The sequence below is a fragment of the Sebastes fasciatus genome, chromosome 9 (assembly GCF_043250625.1).
Source record: "Sebastes fasciatus isolate fSebFas1 chromosome 9, fSebFas1.pri, whole genome shotgun sequence".
NCBI lineage: Eukaryota > Metazoa > Chordata > Actinopteri > Perciformes > Sebastidae > Sebastes > Sebastes fasciatus.
Genome location: NC_133803.1, coordinates 34,738,138 through 34,749,709, shown reverse-complemented (window position 1 = coordinate 34,749,709; position 11,572 = coordinate 34,738,138). Strand labels below are relative to the sequence as shown.

At 42.9% G+C, this 11,572-nt stretch overlaps 1 protein-coding gene across 3 annotated transcripts; it reads right to left on the bottom strand.

The window, feature by feature from the left end:
• On the bottom strand, nucleotides 1-11,128 carry LOC141774609 (lysosomal cholesterol signaling protein-like). 3 transcript variants are annotated; one of them, XM_074647395.1, is made up of 21 exons: nucleotides 11,050-11,128; nucleotides 10,949-11,007; nucleotides 10,148-10,362; nucleotides 9,167-9,314; nucleotides 8,896-9,025; nucleotides 8,594-8,769; nucleotides 8,311-8,463; nucleotides 8,112-8,179; nucleotides 6,309-6,480; nucleotides 4,984-5,139; nucleotides 4,781-4,864; nucleotides 4,511-4,634; nucleotides 4,077-4,161; nucleotides 3,838-3,925; nucleotides 3,465-3,702; nucleotides 3,249-3,326; nucleotides 2,554-2,744; nucleotides 2,117-2,212; nucleotides 1,964-2,028; nucleotides 1,716-1,853; nucleotides 1-832 (listed from the first exon to the last, which is right to left on the bottom strand). In XM_074647395.1, the coding sequence occupies exons 3-21, from the start codon at nucleotides 10,303-10,305 to the stop codon at nucleotides 304-306; spliced, it is 2,877 nt and encodes a 958-aa protein (XP_074503496.1). In that variant the 5' UTR covers nucleotides 10,306-10,362; nucleotides 10,949-11,007; nucleotides 11,050-11,128; the 3' UTR covers nucleotides 1-303. The 3 variants fall into 3 exon arrangements, with proteins under 3 accessions (XP_074503496.1, XP_074503497.1, XP_074503495.1); XM_074647396.1 differs by having other exon boundaries at nucleotides 1-890; nucleotides 10,949-11,014; nucleotides 11,050-11,124; XM_074647394.1 differs by having other exon boundaries at nucleotides 10,949-11,014; nucleotides 11,050-11,124.
• Nucleotides 11,129-11,572: the final 444 nt, after the last annotated feature.

The following is an 11,572-nucleotide window of genomic DNA, read 5'->3' as shown; positions in this document are numbered from 1 at the left end:
ATGAGTTAAGAAGACTTGGTCTGGAGCCAGGAGAAGTACCAGCAAGGAGCGCTTCTTTCCTCTTCTACCTCCTCTTATTCTTTCTTAACGGTCTCCACAATCCCAACCATCTCTTCCATGTGCATTATGGCTCTCATGTCACCTGTAATATTTTCCAGGTAGTGCAGATGAAGCCTCTCAGTAGCTGGAGACAGATAATTTCAAATTTTGGTGACAGGGAACAAGCAAGCGGCAACCACCATGAAGAGCCTGTCCATCAAAGCAAACACAGCTTCCTCCGCCTCCTATCTCCTCACTTCCTGTCTACATGATGTGGGACCATCCCTCCCCTCTCCCCCTCTCTCTCCCTCTCTGTGTGAAGCGGTACAGCAGGGTGGGTTCATCCCTGAAGCTGTGCTGACCCATCAGGTGATCCAACACTCCTCCCCGCTGAAGTCGAACGGCGTACAGTCGGGCTTTGGCTCGCCCGGCGCACAGGCCTCGCTCAACCAGCCAGTCCACCAAGTCGCTGCCCTGAAACACACTTTCACAGCGGGACTGGGGGTGTTCATGGAGATGGAGGGGTGGGCTTGAAGCAAGACCACGCTGGTGTAGGTGGTGAGGATCAGCTGGGTCGTGAGGAATCTGCTCCTCTGGGATATCAGAACTGGAAATATGTGATTGAAGCAAAGATGGGCCGCAGGATTCAGCTGGATCTGATTGCAGAATCTGCGGCTCGTGGTTTAGTTGCTCCTGAAGATCCTGATGTGGGTGTAGGTAGTACCGGGGCTGATGGAAGGGGGAATGTCTCAAGGCCCCGTTCTCCTCTTCTAGTCCTCCTTCTCCTCTGAACCTGTCATTATCAGAGGAAGGATTCACCTGTCGAAGCGCTCACACTCTCCCCTGAGGCACTTTGAGGAGATAAGAGAGGAAAGAAAAGGGCAGGCGAAGGAAAGCAGGGAGGAAGAAAGGAAATGTGGAGGGAAAGAAAGGAAAGGATTAATAAGAGAAAGGACTAGTATATGTGTTAGAATCAAAGAAAAGAAAAGCACCCAAGACTCATGAAACATCCAGAAACAAAGAGTTTTAGTTAGTAGAGTTTTGTAGTGGCTAAATTTTATAGTCAACATTTAAAACATTGTAAGATTTCATATTGATTACTGTTAAAAAGTAAACAAGGGAAACAAAATTAGACTATAGTGTGTGTGTGTGTGTGTGTGTGTGTGTGTGTGTATATGTGTGTGTGTGTGTGTGTGTGTGTGTGTGTGTGTGTGTAGTCCCGCCATGCCGGCTGTCCCTTTTATAAGAAAGACAGAAAGTATGAACTGGCCTTAACAGACGTCGATACAGCTCTGTGACGACCTTCGCTGCCGGCGATGCGGCGGGGCAACAATGCGTGACACACGACCCCACTGACATGAGATCTCACCATAACTACTAGCAAACAGTTTAATGTCCGTTCTACTCCTATTCTATTTCTATGAGTACAACATACAGTATAAATGTCTAATGGTTCAACTTGAATTTGTCTTAAGCGAAGAACTACTTGGTGGATGAAGACGTCAGTAACAGCAGCAAAACAGATCAACGGATAGAAATCATGCAAAGAGGATGCAGAGAAAAATCATCAAAATCAAATGAAATCAAAGCTGATGATTATATTCTTCAGCACATATTCACATGCGCTTTCCAAAGAGAAGATAAAACATCCCGTATCTAACACATTAGACTCGTACCTGCGCGTGTGCACTATGTCTTGTACACACTGGTCTTTGTGGTAGCGGACAAACTGGGTACAGGTGAGTCTGACCTCCTCTGGTACACCTGAGGGACTCAGATCCTCAGCGTCTCTGCCCTGCCACAGCCCGAGCAACCTGACACACACACACACACACACACACAAACACTGTTCTAGTTCTGTGTTTCTCATTTGATCTCAAATGAATCTAAAACCACAATGATAGATATATGAAGTCTCCCTCACCTCTTCTTGAAGGGCAGGATGATGAGGTGTCTGTCCAGACCAAAGATCCCAAAGGACAGGAAACCCTGGGACAGAGACAAAGAGGAATACCAGCTACAGTTATTGTTTTTGTGCTCATAATCACTCATGTTAACACACGACACTCAGCGGTACCTGTCCATAGTTTGCCACGGCACAGAAGAACTGGAGTTCGAGGTAAAGTCTTCCTGGATCTTTGTTGAACAGCCACCACAGACAGCTGGACAGGTTCTACATACAGACAGAAACACCGACCAATCAGGCAACAGGAGATGCATCTACACAGTACTGAACTCAGCTCGCCATATTAAGGTATTCAGGTAAACTAAAGCAGATAATTAGACTGAGAAACGAACGGGCATGCTACCTGATATGCAACCTCCATCACCTCAGTAAACTGTGGAAACACTGTAGTGTGAACTCCAAAAACACAGTCCGTTTATCAGCATGAACATGCTTCTAGATTCTGGATGGAGACTATTGTTTCATTTTAAGGGACTCCTATTTACTTCCTGCTAATTATTCCTGATAGTCACACATTCACACACACTTAATGAGCGTTTGATCCTCACCGCTAGCAGGCTGACGAAGAGCAGCAGACAGAGCAGAACGTGTCTGAGTGTCTGTTTGTCATCAGTGGGTTGAAGTCCAGCAGGTGGCGGCAGGTTCAGCGGCTGCTCAGAAGAGGAAGAACCCAGCGTCTGCTGCTCCTGCTGCTGCTCCTGCTGCTCCTGCTGCCCGTCACACAGCGCCCCACTGTGGCCTGGACAGGAAGGAAAACCCAACTGTTAAAGTCCACGGTGACTGGAGAAACTCCTCATGTCCAGGATGTTTCACATGACTGCATAGCTTTCATTACACACTTGGAAACATGTGATATTTTTCCATTGAAAATGTGGATCAGTGTTTCCAAAAGCCCAAGATGACCGGAACCAGATTCACGTTTAAGAAGCTGGATTCAGAGAATTTTAATCTTTACTCAAACCGATTAATCGATTATCAGAATAGTCGCAGATTCATTTAAGAACTAATCGATTAATCGCTGCAGCTCTACTCGCTTTGGTTTCTGTCTTGGCTTAATTTAGATACATTACAGACAGATGACAAAATCACATTTTTATGTTTTAGAAGAAAACACATAAATGATCTTCTGTTTCATTTCATAAATGTAAGCATTAATATAAAACAGAGCATTGACATTTCCTGTTTTCTATCTTATTTTTGGAACTGAGTGAAGTATAGAATATCTTTACTAACACATTCATACCTGTGCTGTTTGTGAGCTCCCTCTGCGTGCTGGCTATCATGTCAGGTATGGGCTGGAGAGGAGAGAAACCGTGGAGGTCTGGCAACACAACAGAGACGGTACAAATATTTACTGTATATCATCTCATTGATTGTGTTAAAGTGGCTTTAAAGGAAACATATAAGCACAACCAATCTTTAGTTTAAGTCCAGGTTTTTAAGCACAGATCGGAGCTACCTGAGTTGATGCTGCAGGCCGGTGAATTGGCCGCCTCTGGCTGCTGTTGTTGTTGTTGTTGTTGTTGTTGTGGATCCTCCAGGCCACCAGGGGTCCTCAGCTCATCACTGATGCCCGTTACAGCAGCTCTGTTCAGGGCCGTGTAGCCGCTCTGCTCCCTGGCTCCCTGACTGAGACCCATCAAAGATATGGCACCGAGCACCAGGCTGACCGCGAGCACCACGGCTGTGCTGATTATCTGGAGGAAGGAGAGGACAGACAGAGTATGAAGAAAACGTCCTGGACTGCTTCATTCTGAGATCTATACTTTTACTTATATAATTAGACTGGAGAGCAGAACATAATGTGGAATAGCAGCAGGTGTTTTTCTAACCTGAGCTCTGCCATAGAAGAAGGCCGAGTCTATGGTATCAGTCCTCTCTCCTGATATCAGAAGACCTCCGACCATCAGGAAGGGAACCCTACACACACACACACGCACACAGATTAGATTCTGGATGCAATAATCTACAAAGCAGACCTGTTGCTTTGTAACAAAGTTATCATCAAACTAAAAAACGATTTCATCATTTCCACAGAACATCCCTGAGGTGTTTGTGTGTGCTGACCTACCCCCAACCCAGAATCATGAATACTCCCGGTCGGAGTCTCAGCAGGTCATCTCTGTTCGTCAGAGCCAGACAGAGAGGGATTAAACCTGAAAAACAGAACAAAACACTTACATACGACACACGAACGGACGGAAGGACGGACACGCACAGCGCTATATACCCCGGACTACGTTGTCACGGGGGTATAATTAGTCTGCACTGAGTTTAAAGAAAGACTGAACAAGTAACAGTTACAAAAAAGAAGTAAGCCCCGTAACATTTCCACTGTCCTCCGTGCTGATTTCTAACGTTTACTAACTCTGTTTTCCGGTACTAAGAATTTAGCAGGTTTTCCCGCGTTTAAAAAAACCTGCATATACTCTCGAATTTTCGTGGGAAAGTGTATAATTGACGGAAACAGAGGTGTTCTTATTGCTCACAAATACGCACACTTACCAGTCCAAATGTAGGTACTGTACAGAGACCCGTACAGCAGAGTGAAGGTGAGAATCTTGCCGAGCAGATTATCGTCTTGTTTCACCAAGAAGTTCCACAGGATCATACTGACACACACCAAAAACTAGAGCAGAGCAGAGTACAGTAGAGTAGGTTAGGGCAATATGAGGAGCTAATGTGCTCAATGAACATTTCCTGGACAAATTAACAGAGACAACACTTGAAATCAATAATAAATGTGTTTTTAAGCTTTAAAATCACTTGACTGACCTGAGCCAGGAAAAGATTTAAGGCAAAGAGGTGAGGAAGTCTGTTAAATTTCCTGCTTAGCAGCATCACCACTATGGTCCACACCTGAGAGAAGAAGACACACTTGAGTTATTCATCTCTGCTTACATGTAACCTGACCTAATAAAGTCTGACAAATAGTCCTTATTCTTAATCATATTCTCCATGTCTGCAAACATACTAACCAGTGCTACGAGGCTGACGATGCTGATGTTGAAGCTGACGTTTTCCAGCTCTGTCACCAGGGGGGTCGGGTCCATCAGAGGGATTGTTAACAACCAGGCCGACACGTACATGATGGGTGCAGACAGAAACGTACTGATTACCATCCCTGATGTTACCTAAAGAAATGACAGAGAGAACACAAGGCACACCACTTACTGGCCGTGTCAAATGTAATTTGGATACAAAGCAAATGTATTTTGGCTTCAGTTCCCCGTCAGAAGGGGCTGTCTGACAGCGAAGTAAAGGTAAAAAAAAAAAAATCAATATCAGTTTAAGTGTACGCTATATTGAGAATATTTTCACAGCTTAACCTCGCCGTCAGGCAGCCCTTTTGGGGAACTGAAGCCGTTAAAATTGCTGTCTTCAAAACCACCAGACTCCATTCACAAAAACAGTAAATTTACTTCGCAGAACACGGGAGTTGCTGGTCCACTGCTGCATCGATTGGTTAGCTTGTTTGTGTTATTGTGTGTCTTTCAGATCCGAACTAACACCCAAAAAACTATAAAAAATAAAAAATAAATAATGGAGTCGCCCTTTAATTGACCGTGCAGACTTTAATCTGACAATATTAATTTGAAAACTGTCTAAAAAGATTAGAAATGTGTTGTCTAAAATAGAAATAATCCCCATATATCTGGCACTTTTAATAAACAGAAATCAACACATTTTCTTCTCTTCCACCTTTTTCCTGAGGCCACCAATGATAAAAATAATAATAATAATAATAATATATAATCTAAATTCTAACAGTAAAAATTAAAATATAGCCGATATAGTTAGGTTTAAGTTAACACAAATATTAGTCAGCAATTATCAAACAAAGCTATCTTGATACTTTACTACCACTACATGTAACTGGATTGAATAATGTGACTGGGCGGTGTCATGGTGTGGGGGATGAATACAGAGTACTGTGGATACAGTTGAAATTGTTAAATGGCAGACTAACAGCAAGAAATTGGAATGTTCTTGGCTTGCTTGTGTGTGTGTGATGCTTTTATGGTTTATTCCTGTCATGTGACCCGACCAGGAGATCATGATGACGCCTTGTTTTTAAGTTGAAACGCTTCTAACCACACCTCAAACCTTAAAATAATGTTTTAACGTGCAGGTTTGTTCTTGTTTTAGACCTAATTAATAAATTTCCCAAAGAGTGCTTGGATTGTCCCTAAACATCTTCTATCTTATTATAATGTTTCAAATGTTGTTTTGTTGCTTTGGTATTATTTGAAACTTCCCAACTGCTAGTTTAAAGTGGGATTACTAAATCAACTGTTCTTACCACCTCCAGCTCGATGTTGTAGTGTGCAGCGTAGATGGCCACGCTGGGCGCGGTTGGGAAGACTCCGTATAGGAATGCAAAGTTAGACAAACTAGTGTGGTTGGCACTCGTGCTGTTCACTCCCACATCCAGAATATCCACCATGTCTTTACAGACCAGCGGCATCACCAGGCTGGAGAGAGACGGAAAACAAGATCCATAAAACTTCATCAAAGACCAGATGTTTAAGTTAAGTTAAGCAGGGATGGATAAAAACCTCGGTATAGCAGCCCTGCAATAAAATTGTGCAGCTTGTGTTTTTGTTGCCTATGTGTAACCCTGTGGCAGCACTGATTCCACAGATTTCAGCTGAATGAAGAAGCAGAATACAGAAACTAGGGCTGCCCCCTCTCAGTCGTTAAGTCGACTAATCTTTCTTTAGTCGATAAGTCATTTTTTTATGCTTTTTTTCATGCTGAATGACGTATTTCTAAGAAACTGAAGAGCACACCTCTGGTAAACACAAGATTTAAAGTGAAGCATTTATGTGATTCTTTGTGGAGAAACTGTTTTATTCATCTGTCGATTAAATCAACCAATCGATAAGTCGACAAAGTCGTATGAGACAAAGTCGACTAAGAATTTATTTGGTCGGGGACAGTCCTAACAGAAATATTTTTTGAAAGAAACAAATCTCACAAGTGCCTTCACAATGACAAAAGCCTCTTCGATGATAATAAAATGTGTCTTTAATAACGAAATGTGTTTTCAATCGTTAGGCAAGCCCAGACTCCTGCACAAATAGCACTAAGATCTGCCCTGATGCAGGTGGAAACGTGTTCTTTAATATTAACTCCAGCTAGGATTCACAATGCTCAAAATTACCCTCCATCGGAAAAGTTAAGACAACAAAGAAGTCTCAAAAGGGCCTATTCACATGCTGATAGTTGTTATATTTATTTGCTTACATTTTTTTTATCATGCTGGTAATTTTAGTAGCTAATCTATTTGATATTAACAAGAAAAAACGTCTCAGCTTTAATCAGTTTCTGTGATCGCTGGCCAGTCTACATAAGTAGCAGCATTGGTTGGCTTCGAAATCTACCCTACACAGCGAACAAGCCATTTTCTCCTCTGCTTAAGAAACTCTTAAGCCTCCCTACTCCCTACCTAATGTTTTTTTTTTATCTTTACTAGTCTAAACTGTGAGGGGAAATTCTTAGAAAATTTCCTAATTCCAGGAATTTTCTTACAATTTCATCACCAGGAGCAACTCTTTGTACTAGGAAGCTTTATGAACACAACCCCAACGTTTCTGACTGAATCTGTTAAAATGAGGTCTGCATTATGTCAATGAAGGCTCAGAAAGCCCTGAGTGTGCAGTTCTCCACCTCTCTTAAGCCCTCAAGAAAGGGCGTCGTCACCCCCTGATTGGCCGCGAGGGAAGATGCACCAAGCTGCTCTTAATTTTTCCTTAGGAGCCAGTCCACCCCACCACCACCACCCTGCACAACAGGTGATCTGAATAACCCTCCAATCAGCTCAGGGGAATTGTGACATTCATCTAAAATTAATTGGGGAAAAGGGAAATAACAACTGCTACAACAGAGGAGATATTTAAACTCATTTTTGAGGCTGTAGTTAATGGTGGCACTGCACTGGACAGCATTATATTGAGGCGTTCCTAATTAATCTGCCCCCTTCATGTATGTATTATACCTAAATATAGTCAAATATTTTATAAAACACTTTGAAATATACAATAATATACAGTATACACCCCAACATTACATCACACAGACACACCATCCCAGTCCTGCTTACAGTTTGGCAGTGATGAGGAGAATCAAGGCAACTCCAGTGTCTCTGGTTAGTTTTCTAAGCTGGCCGACCTGCCACGGGAACAGAGAGAGATTACTGAACACAAGGTTCAAAACAGCTGAAAACTAAGTTAAGCTAAATAAATTATACTTAGCTACAGTAAGACTTAAAAGTAGACGGTACAAAAGACTGAAGAAAGTACCATAGTGAGGCCGAGGTAAAACAAGGCCGCCCCTCCAAACGAGTTAGCCAAGCCGTCTATGAACTCTGACAGCACAGCAGGGATCTGCTGGCCCAGGGCGAAGTGGGAGATGATTCCTACGATCACCATGAATACTATCGGGTTCTTCAACACCTGCAGGGGCGACAGAAAGAGGGTTACATAAAATAACTTTAAAAATAAACAGTTGGTAAGATCTTCATGTGCAACTAAGAAAACTTTATTGCAACCTCTAAACGGTGTGAAGGTTTTGTATATACAACACCTGTAGGACTACAACTCCCAGGATGGTCAGAGTGCTGTGTGAATGGCTGGCCTGCTTCCACCTCTGCACCTCACAAAGAGCGAAGCCGATGGGATTGAGGAGCATGAGGGAGACCGGGGCAACTAGATAGATGTACTGGAGGTACTCTGGATATGTGCTCCGATACAAAGCATCAACTAGGAATACACAGAGAGAGATAAAGAGAGATGGGGATGTATACTCTTTGAGTCTTAAATACAGTATGTTCTTCACTGACAATTTGTATAGAATACATTAGTGTTAGTGATTTGTGTCCGCCTCACCTATTGGGTATCCTAAGGCAAAGTCATTGCTCTGTGTGGCGAAGATGGCGTACAAGCCAGCTTTGCTGTATCTGCAGTCTGGACTGGCCACCATCAGAGTCAGCACACATACCAGCACAAACACAGTCACCTACACACAGGATGGGAAGCATCAAAGTCAGGTTGTGTTTATGTGTTAGGTTCTTTATCACATTAATCTCAAACCACCATGATATGAAACAGAAAGTACACACACATATTGTACAAGTGTGACAGATGCACAGACACCAACCTTAGCGATCAGGACACTCCAGAGAAACGCCCAGATGACATCTCCAAAGTCCAACAGCACCATGTTTTTAAAGAGCAGAGCTGGAAGAGCAAACTTGGACACAAAGTTCCCCAAACCCTTCGCCTGGCCCTCTGTGATGATATCTGCCCTAAAGGTAGGAAGGGAAGAAATAACCATGAACACACAGAGGTTGTTCACTTCTTACTTTCATATTTGCATTGGGTATCTCTAAAATCCCTGCAGACAGCAGAACCGTAACATGCTGGCTTCATTCCTGTAAAACAGCAGGAAAATGGTTGTCTGTATTTGACTATTTGACATTCGGTTGGGCTACTGTTTATTGTCCACCGTATGACCAATGCCCAACACAATCCCCAAACTGGGACCAAAAAAGATTTGAGTGTATGTCTGTGAAATATACAACTTCTACTTAACTAATGATGATGATGGCTTGGCATTTTGATCTAGTTGTTTGAGTTGCTGTTAGTAAATTGACCAAGCAGTGTTTTGAATGTGTAACTTTATATACTTATGATCATGTGCCATGTGGTAATTTATGGTAAGATTATTAGTGTTTTCCTTCAGTAGAGATGTATGTTTGATGTTGTTTGTCTGACATGTATTTTTCTTCTCTTCTCTTCCTGTTTTGTTTTCATGGTGTAATGGATATGTGATGATGTCACTTCCTCAACCAATAGGGATGGCAGACACTTCCAATCATCCAATCACATTGATTTGGTGGTGTTTAAAAGAAACACACACCACCATTTTACCTTCTTAATGTCCTGATGAAGGTCCTTGTTGACCGAAACGTTGACGAATAAAGCAGAGGAAAGTGTGTGCGGAGGGGATCTACTCCCAGCACCACAAACCATTTTGAGAATGTGCATGTTTACCTCTCCTTGAAACTGGGACCAAAAAACATCAATTCCAATCGATCATTTAAAGGTGTGTCAACAGTTGGGGGTGCACCTGTCCTACCTGCCAGCTATGTAGCCGCACAATATGATGCCAAAGCACTCAAGGAGAGCCGGGAAAAGCTTGTCGATGGACATGTGGGGCCCCACAGCAGCGCCTGCCACGGTACTGTGGGATATGTTCTTCCCGTGGATCAGCACGTAGCTGTTGGCGGTCTCCATGGTGATGACGGGATGGATGGGGTCACAGAGGGGTCAGGTGATGGAGCACTCTGGAGGCTAGCATGGAAACACGTACAGTCATATACAGTAATAATAAAGAGCTTACATTACACAAAGTCTTCCTTCAAAGAACACTGGTTATTTTAATATTTAAGAGTAAAGGGGGCTGTTGGCTGAGTAGCAGGCTCTCAGTTAGCTAGTTACGCCCCTGTGCTCATAACGGTCCACCACCGCTAACTAGAGTCAAGTCAACAGGCTTCACTCACTGACAGCAACGGCTCCAACGGCTCTAACGGCTCTAACGGTTAACGGCTCCAACGGCTCTAACGGTTAGTAACCGGTAACCGTTAACCGTTAGAGCGTTACTAACCGTTAGCCGTTAGAGCCGTTAGAGTTAACCGTTAGCTCTAACGGTTAGTAACGGTTAGTAACGGTTAGTTACGGTTAGTAACGGTTAGTAACGGTTAGTAACGGTTAGTTACGGTTAGTAACGGTTAGTAACGGTTAGTAACGGTTAGTAACGGTTAGCTCGGTGCTAACAACATCAGTTAACATCTCGTTACACCGTGTGAACGGAGGACGGTAACTTCTGGTCTTAATGTGTGATTAAAGGATGTTAATGAATGTAGTTCCCCTCCGTTACCTAGAAGACCATCTCTGCTTCACATATGTCCCACATTCTGTCCTCTGTCCTCTGTCCTCTGTCCTCTGTCCTCTGTCTTCTGTCCTCTGTCTTCTGTCCTCCTGTCTGTCCTCTGGTGTTGTTGTGATGTTTGAGGAGAGAAGCTCTGCTGCTGAATCTGACAGCTGCAACGCCCCTTCAGGAATGACTGACAGGCGATTCAGCCAATCATCAACGAGATACACTTCAACCTCCAGCTGTGATTGGTTCAAAGCGGCGCGGCGTAATGCTGCATTCACGTGATGAGGGAATTATCAGCTCTTTGGACCTCACAGCTCATTATTATATTTTATTGCAGCAAATCAGCTACTAAATAAATAAATACCAAAATAAGTCCAGCAGGTAAAGTGATCCTGCTAATATAATATAATATATCATATCCCTTCAGTTAAGAAGCAGCACCTCAAATAGAAGGGTTTAATACTCTCTTTACCTGCCTATAATAATATTATTATAATAGTGTATTATAAATATTCATCTTATTAAAGTGGATTTTGTCATTCATCGGTTAAATACTGTCATAATATTCCTTTAATAAAGAAGCAACAGTGCCTCAAAAAAGAAAAGGTGAAGAGGGTTTTAATA

Coding starts and splice junctions, on each gene's coding strand:
- LOC141774609 (XM_074647395.1), bottom strand. CDS start 10,305: ATGGAGACCGCCAACAGCTACGTGCTGATCCACGGGAAGAACATATCC. Junction 9,315..10,147: donor TGCGGCTACATAGCTGGCAG/GTAGGACAGGTG, acceptor TCCTACCTTTAG/GGCAGATATCATCACAGAGG. Junction 4,865..4,983: donor TCGTCAGCCTCGTAGCACTG/GTTAGTATGTTT, acceptor TTCTTCTCTCAG/GTGTGGACCATAGTGGTGAT.